An 18840-nucleotide genomic window follows, 5' to 3' on the forward strand; every position below is an offset into this window, starting at 1 on the left:
TTGTGCTCCCACACATTAATTAAATTATCCAATATCCTGTTGGCTCATTAAGATTGATTAACTGTATTGGGGTGAGGTGGTCCGCTTGATATTGAGATTGAAGATATCAGATTCGCAGTCCACAACCTTATATCTGTAATTTAACCCCATATTGTCATGATTGGTGTATACAGCTGTTTGGTGGAGGGCGTCTATAGGAGGGATGTGTGCCACACCTCATCTGCCACTTGAACACAAATTTCAATGACGCACTCTACTCAAAAAATTGATCACTTGATTCCCCATTGTTTTAATGGGTCCAATAACCTATTGGAAGCGATTTTTTGAGGTAAAGCACCACTTAGCTTCTTGGACACAAAGTTTAATATCATATTCGTAATCTGCTCTCAATAGCCTTTCATTTGAATTTCATCAACCTACGAGCAAGTAATATTCCCATTTGGGGGCGTATCGGGGATGGGGCGACCATCAATTACTTGCACCTCATTTTTTTATGTCCTATTCTTAGTCTACTCCCGAATACCTTTCATTTGAGTCCTATATTGATACGTTCGTCCAACATGTTTGTTTGGAGCCGTTTTTGGGGTTGCGCGACCCCTTGAATACTTGAATCCAGGGTATCTTTCATTTGATACCCATATTGTTCCGATCGGTCAACAACCTCTTCCAATATTAATAAATTATATAGTCCATACTTCCTTCCTGACCATATTCGTAATCTAATCCCCAATACCCTTCATTCTACTCCCATATTGTCATTATTGTCAAATAAACCTATTTTAGAGGGTTTTGGGGTCGGGGTGGCCCCCCAGTTACTTGAACCCAATTTTTAATATGAAATTCGTAGTCTACTCCTGAATATCTTTCATTTGAGTCCCATATTGTCCCGATCGGTTCACATTAATTTTTAAAAAATATATTTTTAATTACATCTGCACATTACGCCAATTTAAGGTTGTTCATTGTTTTTCGTCCAAAGTTTTTCTTTCCCATGGACGTTTTTTGCGTCCATGCGGGAGCAAAAGACGATGCTGTTTGTTCTAAAAATAGAACAATTGTATTTGTTTACCTTTAGCAGCGCATATTATAAACAAGTGGTTGACTGAGCCGCCCACGGGCGGCACAAGTAATTGTATTATTTATGGAACAAGTAAGAGCGTTTTAAGTTCGGCCGGGCCGAATCTTATATACCCTCCACCATGGATCGCATTTGTCGAGCTCTTGCCACGGTATCTCTTTTAAGGCAAACAAAGGATAAAAGAAAAGAATTGCTATGTTATTGGAACAATATCAAGTCATGGGTTATTTCGCATCATAATTAAACTGAATATTGGAGACCATAGTAGAAGTCATTGTGTAAAATTTCAGCCAAATCTAATCAGAATTGCGAACTTTCAGTCAATTGTCATTGTGTAAAATTTCAGCCAAATCTAATAAGAATTGCGAACTTTAGGGGCTGAAGAAGTAAAATAGGGAGATCGGTTTATAGGGGCTATAAACCAATTTAAGCCATTTTCGACACGTATGTTAAAAGTCATGAGAGAAGCAATTGTATAAAATTTCGGCCAAATCGGATAATAATTGCGTCCTCTAGTGGCTCAAGAAGTCAAGACCCCAGATCGGTTTATATGGCAGCTATATAAGGTTATGGACCAATTTAAACCATACTAAGCATAGTTGTTAGAAGTCGTAAGAAATCACCTCATGCTAAATTTCAGCCAAATCGGTCAAGAATTGTGCCCTCTAGCGGCTCAAGAAGCCAAGATCCCAGATCGGTTTTCATGGCAGCTATATCAAAACGTGGGCCGATACAACCCATTTACAATCCCAACCGACCTACACTTATAAAAACAAATATTTGTGCAAAATTTCAAACCACTAGCTTTACTCGTTCGAAAGTAAGCGTGCTTTCGACAGACAGACGGACGGACAGACGTGCGGACATGGATAGATCGACTTAGAATGACATGACGATCAAGAATATATAAACTTTGTGGGGCCTTAGACGCATATTTCGAATTGTTACAAACAGAATGACGAAATTAGTATACCCCCATCCTATGGTGGAGGGTATAAAAACAACAACATTTTTTTTTTTTAATGTACGATGTAATTAGATATCATTTTTATACCCACCACCGAAGGATGGGGGTATATTCATTTTGTCATTCCATTTGCAACACATCGAAATATCCATTTCCGACCCTATAAAGTATATATATTCTTGATCAGCGTAAAAATCTAAGACGATCTAGCCATGTCCGTCCGTCTGTCTGTTGAAATCACGCTACAGTCTTTAAAAATAGAGATATTGAGCTAAAATTTTGCACAGATTTTTTTTTTGTCCATAAGCAGGTTAAGTTCGAAGATGGGCTATATCGGACTATATCTTGATATAGCCCCCATATAGACCGATCCGCCGATTTAGGGTCTTAGGCCCATAAAAGCCACATTTATTATCCGATTTTATTGAAATTTGGGACAGTGAGTTGTGTTAGGCCCTTCGACATCCTTCGTCAATTTGGCTCAGATCGGTCCTGATTTGGATATAGCTGCCATATAGACCGATCCTCTGATTTAGGGTCTAAGGCCCATAAAAGCCACATTTATGGTCTGATTTCGCTGAAATTTGGGACAGTGAGTTGTCTTAGGCCCTTTGACATGTTTCTTTAATTTGGTCCAGATCGGTTCAGATTTGGATATAGCTGCCATATAGACCGATCCTCCGGTTTAGGGTCATAGGCCCACAAAAGCCACATTTATTATCCGATTTTGATGAAATTCGGGGCAGTGAATTGTGTAAGGCCCATCGACATCCATCGGTTATTTGGCTCAGATCGGTCCAGATTTGGATATAGCTGCCATATAGATCGATCCTCCGATTTATGGTGTAAGGCCCATAATAGCCACATTCATTATCCGATTTTGCTGAAATTTGGAACAGTGAGATGTGTTAGGCCCTTTGACATATTTCTTCAATTTGGTACAGATCGGTTCAAATTTGGATGTAGCTGCCATATAGACCGATTTCTTGATTTATGGTTTTGGGCCCATAAAATGCTCATTTATTTCCCGATGTCCCCGAAATTTGGAACAGTGAGTTAAGTTAAGCCCCTTGACATACTTCTGCAATATCGCACAGATCGGTCCAGATTTGGATATAGCTGCCATATAGACCGATATCTAGGTTTTAGGTTTTGGGGCCATAAAAGACGAATTTACTGTCCGATGTCGCTGAAATTTGAGACAGTGAGTTTGGTAAGGCTTTTCGACGTCCTTCTTCAATTTTGTCCAGATCGGTGCAGATTTGAATATAGCTGCCATATAGATCGATCTCTGGATTTAAGGTTTAGGGCCCATAAGAGAGGCATTTATTGTCCGATTTCGCCGAAATTTGGGACAGTGCTTAGTGTTAGGCTCTTCGACATGTTTATGCAACTTGGCCCAAATCGGTCCAGATTTGGATATAGCTGCCATGTAGACCGATATCTCGATTTAAAGTCTTGGCCCCATAAAAGGCGCATTTATAATCCGATTTCACTGAAATTTGACACAGCGACTTATGTTTGATAAAAGTACATCCAATTATATATAAGCATTTTTCGGATCCAATTATATCTAATTCCAGACATAATTTGATCTGACCATGTGTTCGGAAAGCGTTAGTTCGATCTGTGAGGGAGTTCATGTTGAATGAGCTAACTTCTACTTAAATGTAAGAGTGTAGTCGTGTAATTTAGCGGCTTGTCTCTCATCCCTGTTTGTTGTGTTGCATTATTGGTATTACATACGTGGCTAGTGTATCCAGACAATTTATTTTAATGCAACCAACAGCCATTATGCTGGTTGGCAATAAAATAAAGTGGCAGTGACACAGTCTCTAACCGCTCAATAGTGTCGACAATAAAAAAAAAAACAAAAATAAAATATGCAAAATATTTGTGAACAAAGGGGCATGAGGCTTATGCCGTTGCATTCATGCTTGGACAATTGTTTCATAGGGCCATGGAAAACCGGGCAAAAGCGCGACAAAGCTCGGGAAAACTTGGATGTGAACATAAATTGCCGCCATGATGACTACCAGGTATTGGTAGAGTACTTAACTAAATGACTATCTGAAATAATTTCCACGCTGTACTACCATACTATGCTTGTACTACTATGCTGCTATTCGTGATGGTCTGAGTCCTATAGTTTTTCTCGTGGCGTGTCTCTGAGTGTATACTCGTATAAGTGCCAGTTAAGGTTTTTTGTTGTCATCCTTAATTTGCAATAAACTCACCGTGAACTGGCGGTAACAGCCGCTTGTCGTAACGTTTCTGCTCCAATAATAAATCCAGTATTTCCTTATCCGAACTTGACTCATCGAATCTGAAAGTGAAACATTGAAGAAAAAATGGCACAATTGTTGTTGTTTTTTGGTTATTAATTAATAATTGCAATTACAATAAATAAATAAATTAAATTGCATAAAACTTTGAACAGAGAAATGCAAGAAGGAACGAGATGTGCACAATGTTGCGATCAAATATATTGCACCTGTAGTGTGAACAATAATATAAAGGAGACATTAAGAAACAGGAATCAGTAATCCTAATTTACATATGAATATTATATAAACTTGCCGTTAGTAGCATAAAATATGAACTTAATTTTAAAGCAATGATATGACGGGTCAATGGATATATTTCTGTCAAAAGCATGGGCACCTCAAAGAAGTGGAAGAATAAAATCAGCCTTATTCATAGGTTTGGTATGACGGATCCTAAGGATTGGGAAATAGTAGCTGGCCAGGCTTCCCCATATTATAATTCTGGAGAACATTTCACCCCCCAAAGAACTATGGCGAACAGTAGTAATATGAGTCCAAGAACTATTACTAATGTCGCTAGAACATCTTGGCGATGGTGGTTGTCGATAAGCCAGAAGTGGATAGCTGCATACTTATGACCAAGTCGAGAAGGATAGTGAATGAACTGACGTCTGTACATTTGGGTGATTTTGCGGATTTGACTGGATCTGGGCAGGCGCTGCACTTGTGTAGTCAAGAAGAAAGATATTCCTCCTCGACCCATGGAAAACGCTTGGATACCAAGGAGTTCCTCAGTTCCTGATCACAATATTTCTATTACCGACTGGAAGATTAGTAGATTAGATGAGGCTGACGGCAATCAAGACGTACAGTACTAATGCTAAACTCCGGCTGTCTTTCAGACCTCGACAAGTCTGAAGGAGTCGTATCCCACGGATTCAACAAGTTGATGCTTAAAATGAGGTGGGGTTGGGGCCTAGGGAGACGACTCAGCAGTTGTTGCTGAATACTTGTTTAAGGAACTACCAATCGCACCTGCGAAATCTGGGAAATCTGGGAAATTTCAAGAGTCTGAAAATCCCCCTGCAACGATCAATAGAAGAGGGGAAGGTGTCGAGACGGGACCCGAAAATCCCGGTATGGGTGGATCATTCGGTTGGATTAAGCTAAAGGTGTGCGCCCGCGGGGAATAAAGGAATTCAAATGGTATTTCGACAGCGACAGCTAGCGAAGCACCTAAAGAGGAATCGTCCACACTGCAAGTGTCCTGAGGAAGAGTGTTCACATGCACAGTGGTGGCACCCATTGACAAAAAGCAAAAAAGTGATATTGCGATTTTAGTGCAAATATTTATTTAATAGTTTAAAAAGACATTAAATTTTATTGTTTGAACAGTTTTTAGTGTTATATAACAGCACATTGTCTTAAACGTGATGTAAAATATGACCTATCAAAGTGACGAAGTTTATAATTATAACAGAGCAAACAAGTAAAAAAGGCGTTAAGTTCGGCCGGGCCGAACTTTGGATACCCACCACCTCGGGTATATATGCAAAATACCTTTCATCAAAATCCAGTGCAAATTGCATACCTTATGTCCCATAGCAGTTATGTCGAAATATGATCCGATTTGGACCAAATACTAATAAGTACAAGTCTTTGTTCAACTATGTATAACAAAATATTGGTCTTTTTAGTAGTTATATCTAAAAATAAACCGATCTGAACCATATACAACATGGATGTCGAAAAGCCTAACATAAGTCAATGTGTCAAATTTCAGTTAAATCGGATTATAAATGCGTCTTTTTTAAGTCAAAAACTTTAAATCGAGATATCGGTCTATATGGCAGCTATATCCAAATCTTCATCGATATGAGTGAAATAGAAGAAGGATGTCGAAGGGCCCAACACAACTTACTCTCCCAAATTGCGGCGACATCGAACAATAAATGCGCCTTTTCTGGCCCCAAAACCTAAAACCGAGAGATCGGTCATTATGGCAGCTATATCCCAATCTGGACCGATCTGAGCCAAATTGACGAGGGATGTCGAGGAGCCTAACGTAACTCACTGCCCCAAATTTCAGCAAAATCGGATAATAAATGCGCCTTTTATGGGCCTAAGACCCTAAATCGGAGGATCGGTCTATGTGACAGCTATATCCAAATCTGGACTGATCTGAGCCAAAATGACAAAGGATGTCGAAGGGCCAAATATAACTCACTGTCCCAAATTTCGGCGACATCGGATAATAAATGCGCCTTTTATGGCAAAAAACTTTAAATCGAGAGATCGGTCTATATGGCAGCTATATCCAAATCTGGACCGATCTGGGCCAAATTGACGAAAAATGTCGAGGAGCCTAACGTAACTCACTGTCCCAAATTTCGGCGACATCGGATAATAAATGCGCCTTTTATGGCAAAAAACTTTAAATCGAGAGATCGGTCTATATGGCAGCTATATCCAAATCTGGACCGATCTGGGCCAAATTGACGAAAAATGTCGAGGAGCCTAACGTAACTCACTGTCCCAAATTTCAGTAAAATCGGATAATAAATGTGCCTTTTTTGGGCCTAAGACCCTAAATCGGAGGATCGGTCTATATGGCAGCTATATCCAAATCTGGACCGATCTGGGCCAAATTTAAGAAGGATGTCGAAGGGCCTAACACAACTCACTGTCTTAAATTTCAGCAAAATCGGAAAATAATGTGGATTTTATTGGCCTAAGACCCTAAATCTGAGGATCGGTCTATATGGCAGCTAAATCCAAATCTGGACCGATCTAAGCCAAATTGACGAAGGATGTCGAAGGGCCTAACACAACTCACTATCCCAAATTTCAGCAAAATCGGATAATAAATGCGGCTTTTATGTGCCAAAGACCCCAAATCGGCGGATCGGTCTATATGGGGGCTATATCAAGATATAGTCCGATATAGCTCATCTTTGAACATAACCTGCTTATGGACAAAAAAAGACTCTGTGCAAAATTTCAGCGCAATATCTCTATTTTTGAAGACTGTAGCGTGATTTCAACAGACAGACGGACGGACATGTCTAGATCGTCTTAGACTTTTACGCTGATCAAGAATATATATACTTTATAGGGTCGGAAATGGATATTTCGATGTGTTGCAAACGGGATGACAAAATGAATATACCCCATCCGTCGGTGGTGGGTATAAAAAGGGTATATTATAAAAGCTCTACTAGCGGACAAAGAAGGAACCTTTCTAAAATATTTTCTAATGCGATTTTGATGGCTAATGAAAGCTTTAATTGAAGCTTAAGACATATCATGAACCGATCTGTGGATCACGTTACATTTACGTTTAAGTTTCGATAATTTTTATACCCTCCACCATAAGATGGGGGGTATACTAATTTCGTCATTCTGATTGTAACTACTCGAAATATTCGTCTGAGACCCCATAAAGTATATATATTCTTGATCGTCGTGAAATGTTATGCCGATCTAGCCATGTCCGTCCGTCTGTCCGTCCGTCCGTCCGTCTGTCCGTCCGTCCGTCCGTCCGTCCGTCCGTCCGTCCGTCCGTCCGTCCGTCCGTCTGTCTGTCGAAAGCACGCTAACTTCCGAAGGAGTAAAGCTAGCCGCTTGAAATTTTGCACAAATACTTCTTATTAGTGTAGGTCGGTTGGTATTGTAAATGGGCCATATCGGTCCATGTTTTGATATAGCTGCCATATAAACCGATCTTGGGTCTTGAATTCTTGAGCCTCTAGAGTGCGCAATTCTTATCCGATTGGGATGAAATTTTGCACGACGTGTTTTGTTATGACATCCAATAACTTTGCCAAGTATGGTTCAAATCGGTCTATAACCTGATATAGCTGCCATATAAACCGATCTTGGGTCTTGACTTCTTGAGCCTCTAGAGTGCGCAATTCTTAACCGATTGGGATGAAATTTTGCACGACGTGTTTTGTTACGATATCCAACAACTGTGCCAAGTATGGTTCAAATCGGTCCATATCCTGATATAGTTGCCATACACACCGATCTGGGGTTTTGACTTCTTGAGCCTCTAGAGCGCGCAATTCTTATCCGATTGGAATGAAATTTTGCACGACGTGTTTTGTTACCATATCCAACAACTGTGCTAAGTATGGTTCAAATCGGTCCATAACCTTATATAGCTGCCAAATAAACCGATCTTAGGTCTTGACTTCTTGAGCCTCTAGCGTGCGCAATTCTTATCCGATCAGAATGAAATTTTGCACGACGTGTTTTGTTATTATATCCAACAACTGTGCCAAGTATGGTTTACATCGGTTCAAAACCTGATATATCTGCCATATAAACCGATCTTGGGTCTTGACTTCTAGAGGGCACAATTCTTATCCGATTTGAATGAATTTTTGCACGAAGTATTTCGTTATGATATCCAACAACTGTGCCAAGTATGGTTGAAATCGGTCCATAACCTGATATAGCTGTCATATAAACAGATTTGGAGATTTGACTTCTTGAGCTTTTAGAGGGCGCAATTCCTATCCGATTTGGCTGAAATTTTGCGTGACGTATTTTATTTTTACTTTCAACAACTGTGTCAAATAAGGTTTAAATCGGTTCATAAAATGATATAGCTGCCATATAAACCGATCTGGGATCTTGACTTCTTGACCCCTAGAGGTCGCAATTATTATCCGATATGCCTGAAATTTTGTACGACGGATCCTCTCATGACCATGAACAAACGTGTTTATTATGGTCTGAATCGGTCTATAGACCGATACAGATCCCATATAAATCGTTCTCTCTATTTTACTTCGTGAGCCCCAATGGGCGCAATTGTTATAGAATTGGCTGAAATTTTACACAGGTCTCCAACATATAATTTAATTGTGGTCCGAATCGCACCATATCTTGATATCGTTTTAATAGCAGAGCAACTCTTTTCTTATATCCTTTTTTGCCTAAGAAGAGATGCCGGGAAAAGAACTCGACAAATGCGATCCATGGTGGAGGGTATATAAGATTCGGCCCAGCCGAACTTAGCACGCTTTTACTTGTTCAATATTCATTCAGAGTTGTTGTACCTTGTATATGCGAGTTAAGGTTAAACATATACATTGCAGTTATCTATGGTTGACGTCAAAGTATGTAATGCTTTCAGCCAACACCCTCACCAAACTGCTATATTTGTGGAGCAAAGCCAACAGAAATGAAAAATTTAAAACTATGTTCACAGATGCCGGTCCACAAAGAGTTCTACGAATTTTGATTGTCTCCATTACATTCATGCACATTTTATACCGTCTAAACATAAAAAATGGCGCATAAATTTGGAGGAGCATAAAAAAAATAGTTGCTGACCGACAACTTAAAATTCAAAAATTATTTAGAATTGAAATGGGATTATTTGTTGACAAAACCAAAGTTGGTGGTAGTGGCACTTCAAACAATGGCAATAAATGTTGTTTGCTAAAATTACTGGTTTAGGTGAGGGTCTTTAAAAGAAATGTGGAACCTTATTGCAAGCCATGCCAACATAGATGTTGAAACTGCTGAAAAACTTACAACACCATGGTGTTATTTGCCTCCAACAGTGCACAAAATTGTATTATATTCTGCTGAGGTAATGGAGAATGCGTTATTTTCCATAGGAGAACTGTCGGAGGAAGCTACAGAAACCAAAACAAGCACGTAAAAACTTCTGAACTAAATCACACCAGAAAAGTTTTAACAAACACAGATCTTCTAAACAGACTACTTCTAAGTTCTGACCCTTTTAATACAGAACAAAGAAGACTACCTTCTGAAAGCAAACATGATTTGCACGAAGTGTTTTCTTATGATATCCAACAACTGCGCTAAGTATGGTTCAAATCGGTTCATACCTGATATAGCTGCCATATAAAACCGATCTTGGGTCTTGACTTCTTGAGCCTCTAGAGTGCGCAATTCTTATCCGATTTGCCTGAAATTTTGTACGACGGATTCTCCCATGACCATCAACATACGTGTTTATTATGGTCTGAATCGGTCTATAGCCCGATACATCACCCATATAAATCCATCTCTCTATTTTACTTCTTGAGCCTCCAAAGGGCGCAATTCTTATTCGAATTGGCTGACATTTTACACAGGTCTACAACATATAATTTAATTGTGGTCCAAACCGGACCATATCTTGATAACGGTCTAATAACAGAGCAAATCTTTTATTTTATCCTTTTTTTTTTGCCTCAGAAGAGATGCCGGGAAAAGAACTCGACAAATGCGATCCATGGTGGAGGGTATATAAGATTCGGCCCGGCCGAACTTAGCACGCTTTTACTTGTTTTCCATTACATTTATGTCATGGGACCCATAATTTATCCACCTTTTAATTAGCGTATGGTTTATTCAGTCTCTGAGGACCCGGTCCACCTGTTACTGGTCTAGGGATTGGATCTATGTGTCGGTCCGCACATTATTAAACGCCCCCTTGATATCAATGCAAACTACCAATGTATATATCTTTGCATCGAAAGATTCTTATATTTTATGCACAACCTCGTGCCCCTGCACGACTTCACGGACCTTCCCATGACATAGGCGTGCTGTTTTTATTTAAGCAGTTCGCTGGATGTCCTACTCTTTATCATGGTATCCACAATGCGTTCCATGGTTTTGAGTAAAAAGGACGTAAGGCTAATACGTAAGGTCTGTAGGCCTTTGGTGTCGCATAAATTGCCTCGCCGGGCTTGGGTATAAACACCACCCTTGCATCCTGCCAGGCTTTTGGAGTATATGCAAGTCCAAGTCAAGCTGTGAAAATAGTGGTCAGATAAGGCCTCCTTTTGCAGTAACGCCGGAAATATTCCATCAGGTCCGAGTGAAACCTCAAGGCTTCCTTGACTATAAATTCCGTTATGATAAGCCCTCGATCTACCTCATTATTCCAAGATTCCGGTGTCTGCGTGAGTCTTGTCGTTTCCTGTGGAAAATGGGTTTTCATCAAAAGCCTGAACATGTCCTCCACAGTTTCTGCTCTCACACCCATGTCGTCTACTAACGTTTCAGTTTGGACTTGGGTTCTTTAGAGAAACTATTTCATCTTTGCGGCGTCATTAACGCTATCGACCTGGTCGCATAATTGCTTCAATTGTATTCCTTGAGCCGTGTGTAATACACATTCCAATATACTACCGTTTTTTTACGATGTGCTCTCTTGCAAAGTCTTCGGACCTCTTCCCAATATTGCGAATCTCCACGGTCATCCAGGGCTTTTCTTGGACTGATCAACTTTACCGAAGAGGAAAACTATCTTCGAAAGACCCCACCAGTTCAGTTGTAATCGTGTTGACAAATATCTTGCCCAAGTCTTCTTCTGAGTAGCCCTTCGAATTTTGTCCAATTGGTTTTCAACTTATTCCAGAAGCTTATCGGATTCGGCGTGGTTGAGAAGGAATGCTTCATGGAGACTCTCCAATCCTGAAACTTATCTATTTGATTTTCCGACACATATAAAACCTCCTCCCTAAACTTTTTAACTAAGGTAGAGGTGTTAACAATACAAGGTGTTATTAGATCGTTGGTATTCATAAATTCTGCCAGGGCTTTGCACCGCTTATTAACTTTGGTGCTACAAAATGTGGTGAGAGTCCGGATCACACCCTTTTACTACCTCATTTCCTGTCTGTTTTGCTTTTCTCACGAAACGTTGCTGCTCCGATGAGGTGGCGGTGTCGGAGAGTCGAAAGGCAGATAAAGTGATGCCAGGTATGTTCCACCATCTCTCCACCGTGCTCCACTGTTGCATCCGACGTTGACAACTCTGGGGCAAAATACATAATTAAATTTTTTATGACAAATAACGCAGGTTCTCGGCCGAGACCAGTGTAATCCAGAATAATCGGTTGTTGATATGGTTCAGTCCAGAAACTTTGTTCGGGGTCGTCCATGGCTCCTGAATTAAGGCAATATGAATCTTGCCCTTGATGATTTTCTCCATCAGAGCGTGAGTAGCTGTCTCGCTCCGGTGGAGGTTTATCTGGATGACCTCAATCATTGGTCCTCCATTAGATGGGCTTCTTGGAAGTGGGTGATGCTATCATCGTCTGCTCCCTGTTCTTTAGGCTGCGTGGAGTTTTCCGTCACTACACTGCCTGATGCTGTAGTATTAGTATCCTTGCATATCCTAATTTTCCGAATCTTGCGCAAATCGGAAGGTTCCTGTTTGTTAGGCTGCATTGAATCTGCCGTCCCTGCACTGCCTGATGTTCCAATATTAGGATATTTGCCTATACATACAGATTAAGTGTGAGACAGCCACCGTAGCGCAGAGTTTAGCATATCCGCCTATGACGCTGAACACCTGAATTCGAATCCAGGCGAGACCTTAAAAAAATTTTTTTTCAGCGGTGGTTTTCCCCTCTTAATTCTGGCAACATTTGTGAGGTACTATGCCATGTACAACTTCTCTCTAAAGAGGTGTCACACTGCGGCACGCCGTTCGGTCTCGGCTATAAAAGGGAGGCCCCTTATCATTGAGCTTAAACTTGAATCGGACTGCACTCATTGATATGTGAGAAGTTAGCCCTTGTCCCTTAGTGGAATGTTCATGGCCAAAATTTGCATTTTTTTGCCTATATATGCCTTCCAAATCTTGAGAAAATTGGTTTCTTAGGAGTACGTTATGGTTTGATCGTCAGCTCCCTGCGTGTTAGTCGGCATTAAGGTCTCTGTCACTGCACTGCCTGATGTTTTAGCATTAGGATCATTATGCATTCTAGTCTTCCTAATCTCGAGGAAGTCGTTGATGCGTGGATTGCTCGGGTCCCTGTTCATTAGGCTGTGATGGGTCTCTCGCCCCTGCACTATTTGATGTTTTAGTATTAGGTTCTTTGCTTTTTCTAGTCGGTGATAATCTCGTCGTTGGCCCCCTGTCCGTTAGGCGTTATTGAATGTGCCGCCACTGCACCGCCTGGTGGCTCAATATGAGGATATTTGCCTATCCTTGACTTCCCAATCTTGATATAAACTACCATGGCCACGTAGTACGTTATGCCTTTAGTCATAGCCAAACTTGTCACGGAGACTTGATCAATGCCCACAAAAAGAGGTCCTTCCTCCTTCTCCACCCTGTGGAAAACCTCTCCTTTCTCCACGACCAACTCTTGGATTCTAAGACTTCCATCATGCGTTCCGTCGCGATTACGCAGCCCACATCCTCGATGAAGACCGTCGCCTTTGTGAGCTGTGGGATGTTCATCTTTCTCACTAGGTTGCCCTATACGCCCCAGTGAGTGTGGGTACTTACAACGAGCTTTATGACGATAGCAACACATTCCACTGACACAAAGCGCAGCGTTAAGATGCCCCCTTTACACTCACAGCTCATAATTCGTATGGGTAAACCCCCTTCAGAGTTCAAAACATGTTCGATAACCCGATCGTTTACCAAATGCCTCACCGGGGAGCCACGATCTGGTGGAATTCTACCGGATGCACAGTCGATATCGATGACGCCTAAGTCATCTCATCTTTTATGTGCTTCCTCGCCACTTCGGCGTAAGGGGGCGGCTCCTTACCTTTCTCATCAACCATCTTCCCCTCCTGTGATGGCTGTGGCATCCTTTTGGAAGTCACAGTCCTCCATAAAGACTCAGGGACCGTGTGCGCTTCCTTTGTTGCTGTTCTGACTTTGTCTCCCTCCACAGGATACTGTCTGGTGTCTCTATTGGTTGGGGGGGGGGGGCTGGCTTTGTCTTCCCAGAGTACTTGAAAGCTGGAAGCTCTTTTTCTTCTTTAACATATTAGCAGTGTTATGCTCTTCGGGAGGTCTGATTCTCTTTCCAGCTACCGTAGAAGTGCTTGGAATGTCAGTTCTATCCCTTCCAGCAACCTGCACTTCCGCCCGTTTGCGCTGCCGGTACATTCTCCTCTGTCTCCTTCGTCGTGACCCGAATCGCTTTCCCGTTCTGCTTGTGAGCATACCAAAGCCATCGCTCACGTCTGCCGTCATCCCGCTGCCCTCATCCCTCGATTCGGGTGCGTTGACTGTTGCATTGACACTGTCGCTGTCTGAATCTGAATCGGAAACACCACCTTTACTTAAAGGCTAGGATCGAACTATGCCTTTATCCGCCGCTTCCTCATTAATAAGTCTAACGACTGGTTGTGAGCTGAAGAAGAATTAATATAGCACAACATTGTATTGAATAATAAGCAACTAATTCATGTTTTTCACTAAGCAAAATGTTTTTAATCGGGTTAAGATTCTATGTCCATATTGGAAAAAACTATATTTGGGAGCTATATCTACATCTGAACCAATTTGTTCCAGTATATGCAAAATTTTTTTCAAATCTTAGCAAATCTGTGGCTTTTGTTATCACATGGACGAAAATCGGTTAAATATATATATATATATAGCTCCGATTTTCGCGTGTTATATATTCTGTCCCTGGCGCAAACTCATATTTAAAATTTCAGGCCGATATATCAATATTTACTATTTTTGTCGCCTCTTTCCATAAAAGTGCCACCACTGCGCACTGCTTTCTCAATTGCCCCTGAATGCGTGAGAAATTTCTAGATTTCAACTACTCAAGGGAATGCGTGGAATAGGAGGCACACAGCCTGTATTCTTGCAAAGAGGAGTCTAAATGTTTTTCTCCTCCTTTCGCTGAGCACTGAAGATCCAGTGGTAGCCAGCTTTTAAATTAATAAGTTGGATTATTGTCTGGGTTCCCTATATATACCACACGGCTTAGGGATACGATATATATTATAAGTCGCAAGTAGGCTATAGGACGATTTGTAATAAATGAAACAATCCGATTTAACAAGGTGAGTATAATGAAATCACCGATATGATAAAAAGCACTGCCACAAAACAAAAATCTTCAACATTTGTCCATATTCAGGAGTAGCCCTCGCATAGCGTTTCCGCCTGATTTCACCTATTTTGAGGCGTTTCACAGAATGCTTTTATCAAGTGTTGCTCTAATTTGGCGTTTTGGCTTCTCTATCGAAACCAAAAATTATCAAGATAATTTTATGCTTTGACATAATGCACATATAGCGGTGCCGCCCGATTTCACCTTGTTGAAAGTTTTTGTCTATATTTTGCAACAAATGCCATTTTTGCTACATAGTTAATAGGAAACCAAAAAAATAATTGTCTAGATAGGTCTAGGCATCTTCAAAGTAACAGAATCGTCTGGTTTGATATATTTTTTACTTTATAAAATTTTTTAACTATGTTTTTCCTGTTGAATAATCGGAGCTTAATTGTAGTCTGTGCTTTTTTTAATTCGATAGCTTGTTGTTGTATGCCTCAAATTATAGTGTGTAGCAACTTTTTCTTCTGCTTCCTCAGAAAACTCATCTATGTGCACCAAAGCATATTAAATTCTCACACCTGCGTAGGAATAAACATTGCGCACTGATGCTGGAAGAGATATGTTTTAACTACATCCAGAAAAATTGATCTGCTGATATAAGCAAACACTGCCTGTTGATATTTAATTAAACATTTTAAGCTTTTGAATTAATTCAAGCAGGCCACAGAGGTTAGCACGTCCGCCTATGACGGTGAACGCCTGGGTTCGAATCCTGACGAGACCATCAGCAAAAATATTCAGCGGTGGTCTTCCCCTCCTAAGGCACTATGTCATGTAAAACTTCTCTCCAAAGAGGTGTCGCACTGCGGCACGCCGTTCGGACTCGGCTATAAAAAGGAGGCCCCTTATCATTGAGCTTAAACTTGAATCGGACTGCACTCATTGATGTGTGAGAAGTTTGACCCTGTTCCTTAGCGGAATGTTTATGGGCAAAATTTGCATTTTGAAAATTAATCCAAACAATTTTTTTTTTTAATCCCAAAAATGAATAGAGTCATTTACCATAAATCAATAAAGAAAATGCCATCTTTAGGCGTTAATTTTTAGATTAAAAACATTAATCGTGTAAAATTGGCAAAATATTTACATTTACGTACTGAGTTTGGTAGGGCCGAATCTTTGGAACATACCACCATGGATTCCATTGAAAATGTACCCTTATTAACTGAGTTTTTATTTAAATTATTTTGTTCTAAAGAAGTCCTATCGGGATATTGGTACTTAGGGGGTCTATATCACTATATTGACCGATACGGAAAAAACTTGGCACTGATGTTGTAAGATAGGATTTTGGGTCAAATTTTAGCCAAATCAGGTGAAAATTAAAGCTTCTAAGGGCTGAAGAATTCAAATCCGGGGATCGGTTTATATAGGGGCTATATCTGTTTATAGACCGATTCGGATCATATTTGGCATGGATATTGAAAGGCATAACTCAAGTCTTTGTTCCAAATTTCAGCCAAATCGGATAAAAGTTGAGGCTTCTAAGGGCTCAAGAATTCAAATCAGGGGATCAGTTTATATGGGGGCTATATCTGTTTATAGACCGATTCGGATTATACTTGACATGGATGTTAAAGGCATAACTAAAGTCTTTGTTTCAAATTTCAGCCAAATCGGATGAAAATTGAGGCTTCTAAGGGCTTAAGAATTCAAATCCGGGGATCGGATTATATGGGGGCTATATCTGTTTATAGACCAATTCGGATTTTACTTGACATGGATGTTGAAAGGCATAACTAAAGTCTTTGTTCCAAATTTCAGCCAAATCAGATAAAAGTTGAGGCTTCTAAGGGTTAAAGAATTCAAATCCGGGAATCGGTTTATATGGGGGCTATGTCTGTTTATAGACCGATTCGGATCATACTTGGCATTGATATTGATCATACTTGGCCTTATTATTTTACGACGATCAAGAATTCATAAACTTTGTAGGTTCAGAATTTGATATTTCAATGCGTTGCAAACGGACACTTTTCCTGTGCTGTTGGGTATAAAAATGTAAATTTAAACAAGTAAAAGCGTGCTAAATTGGACCGGGCCGAAACTTGGGAACCCACCCACCAGTTGAAAGTCATAATTTTATTCTACATACCAAACTTCTGTCAAACCAGCATAAATTAAAGCTTCTAGGAACCGAACAATTATAATCGACATACCGGTTTATATGGGAGCTATATCAGGTTACAGACTGATTTGAACCTTATTTGGCAAATTTGTTGGAAGTCGTAACAGAACAGCGCATGCAAAATGGGAGCTATATCAGGTTATAGACCGATTTGGACCGTACTTGACACAGCTGTTGAATGTCAAAACAGAACACTACATGCAAAATGTCAACCAAATCTGAAAAAATTGCTGCTTGTAAAGGCTTAAGAAGTCTAATCAGATGAACGGTTTATATGGGACCTATATCGGGTTATAAACCGATTTGAGCCATACAGTTATTGGAAGTCGTAACAGGTGTTCTGTGTATATGTGAAATTTCAGCCAAATCGGATAAAAATTGCGGCTTCCAGGGGCTCAAGAAGTCTGATCGGGAGATCGGTTTATGAAGAAGCTATATCTAAATCTGAACCGATATGGCATATTTGCAATCCCCAAAATCAATCAATATTAAGTATCTGTGCAAAATTTCAAGCGGCTAGCTTTACGCGTTCGACCGCTATCGTGATTTCGACAGACGGACATGGCTAGATTGACTCAGATCGACGAGACGATCAGGGGTTTATATACTTTATGGGGTCTTAAACGAATATTTCGAGGTGTTACAAACGGAATGACTAGATTAGCATACCCCTATCCTATGGTGGTGGGTATAATTTTTTTTTTTATTTTGTCAGGACGGAGGGGATTTTGAGATTGAAAACCGCTTCGCTACGAGTTCAAAAAATTTCGCTCCCAATCCGCTCGGAATCCCTGGTCATAACTCAAGTTTTTGTTCCAAATTTTAGCCAAATCGGATGAAACTTGAGGCTTCTGAGAGCTCAAGAAGTCAAATCCGGCGATCGGTTTAGGAGTTGTAGCTATTTACGGACCGATTCCGATCACACTTGTCATGGATGTAGGAAGTCGCAATTCAAGTTTTTGTTCCAGATTTTAGCCAAATCGGATCAAAGTTAACGCTTCTTAGGGCTCAAGAAGTCAAATCCGGGGATAGGGGGCTATATCCAAATTTGAACCGATAAGGCCCATTTGCAATCCCCAACGACCTACATCAATTAGAAGCATCTGTGCAAAATTTCAAGTGCCTAGCTCTACGCGGTCAACCGCTATCGTGATTTCGACAGACGGACGGACATGGCTAAATCGACTCAGAATGTCGAGACGATGCAGAATATATATACTTTATGGGGTCGCAGATCAATGTTCCGAGGTGTTACAAACGGAGTGATTAGATTAGTATACCCCTATCCAATGGTGGTGGGTATACAAATTTAACCAGCCACCACATGTGCTTTGCTGCACAGCTTCGGTGTAGTAGTGTTTTGTATTTTCTTTATTTCGGCTCGCGCTCCTTGCCTCGTTCGTTTGCTGCTTTGCTCATGTGTTTTTACAATTTTATTAATTTTTCCAATTTTGAACTCATTTGAACGTGATTTGAACTCTAGCCTACCGACCTGATTACTTATTACATTTGCTTGTAACACACAGAAGGAAGGG

General features: G+C 40.5%; 1 protein-coding gene across 10 annotated transcripts in view; it reads right to left on the reverse strand.

Moving 5' to 3' along the window:
* The window catches only part of LOC106086294 (glutamate-gated chloride channel), a 383785-nt gene that overhangs the window by 332298 nt on the left and 32647 nt on the right, over nt 1-18840 (reverse strand). For all 10 annotated transcript variants that reach the window (XM_059360211.1, XM_059360210.1, XM_059360204.1 and 7 more), the window contains one exon: nt 4283-4371. In XM_059360211.1, coding sequence (XP_059216194.1) covers nt 4283-4371 — 89 coding nt within the window. The remainder of the gene's footprint in view (nt 1-4282; nt 4372-18840) is intronic.

This window comes from Stomoxys calcitrans, chromosome 1 (assembly GCF_963082655.1).
Source record: "Stomoxys calcitrans chromosome 1, idStoCalc2.1, whole genome shotgun sequence".
NCBI classification, from domain to species: Eukaryota; Metazoa; Arthropoda; class Insecta; order Diptera; family Muscidae; genus Stomoxys; species Stomoxys calcitrans.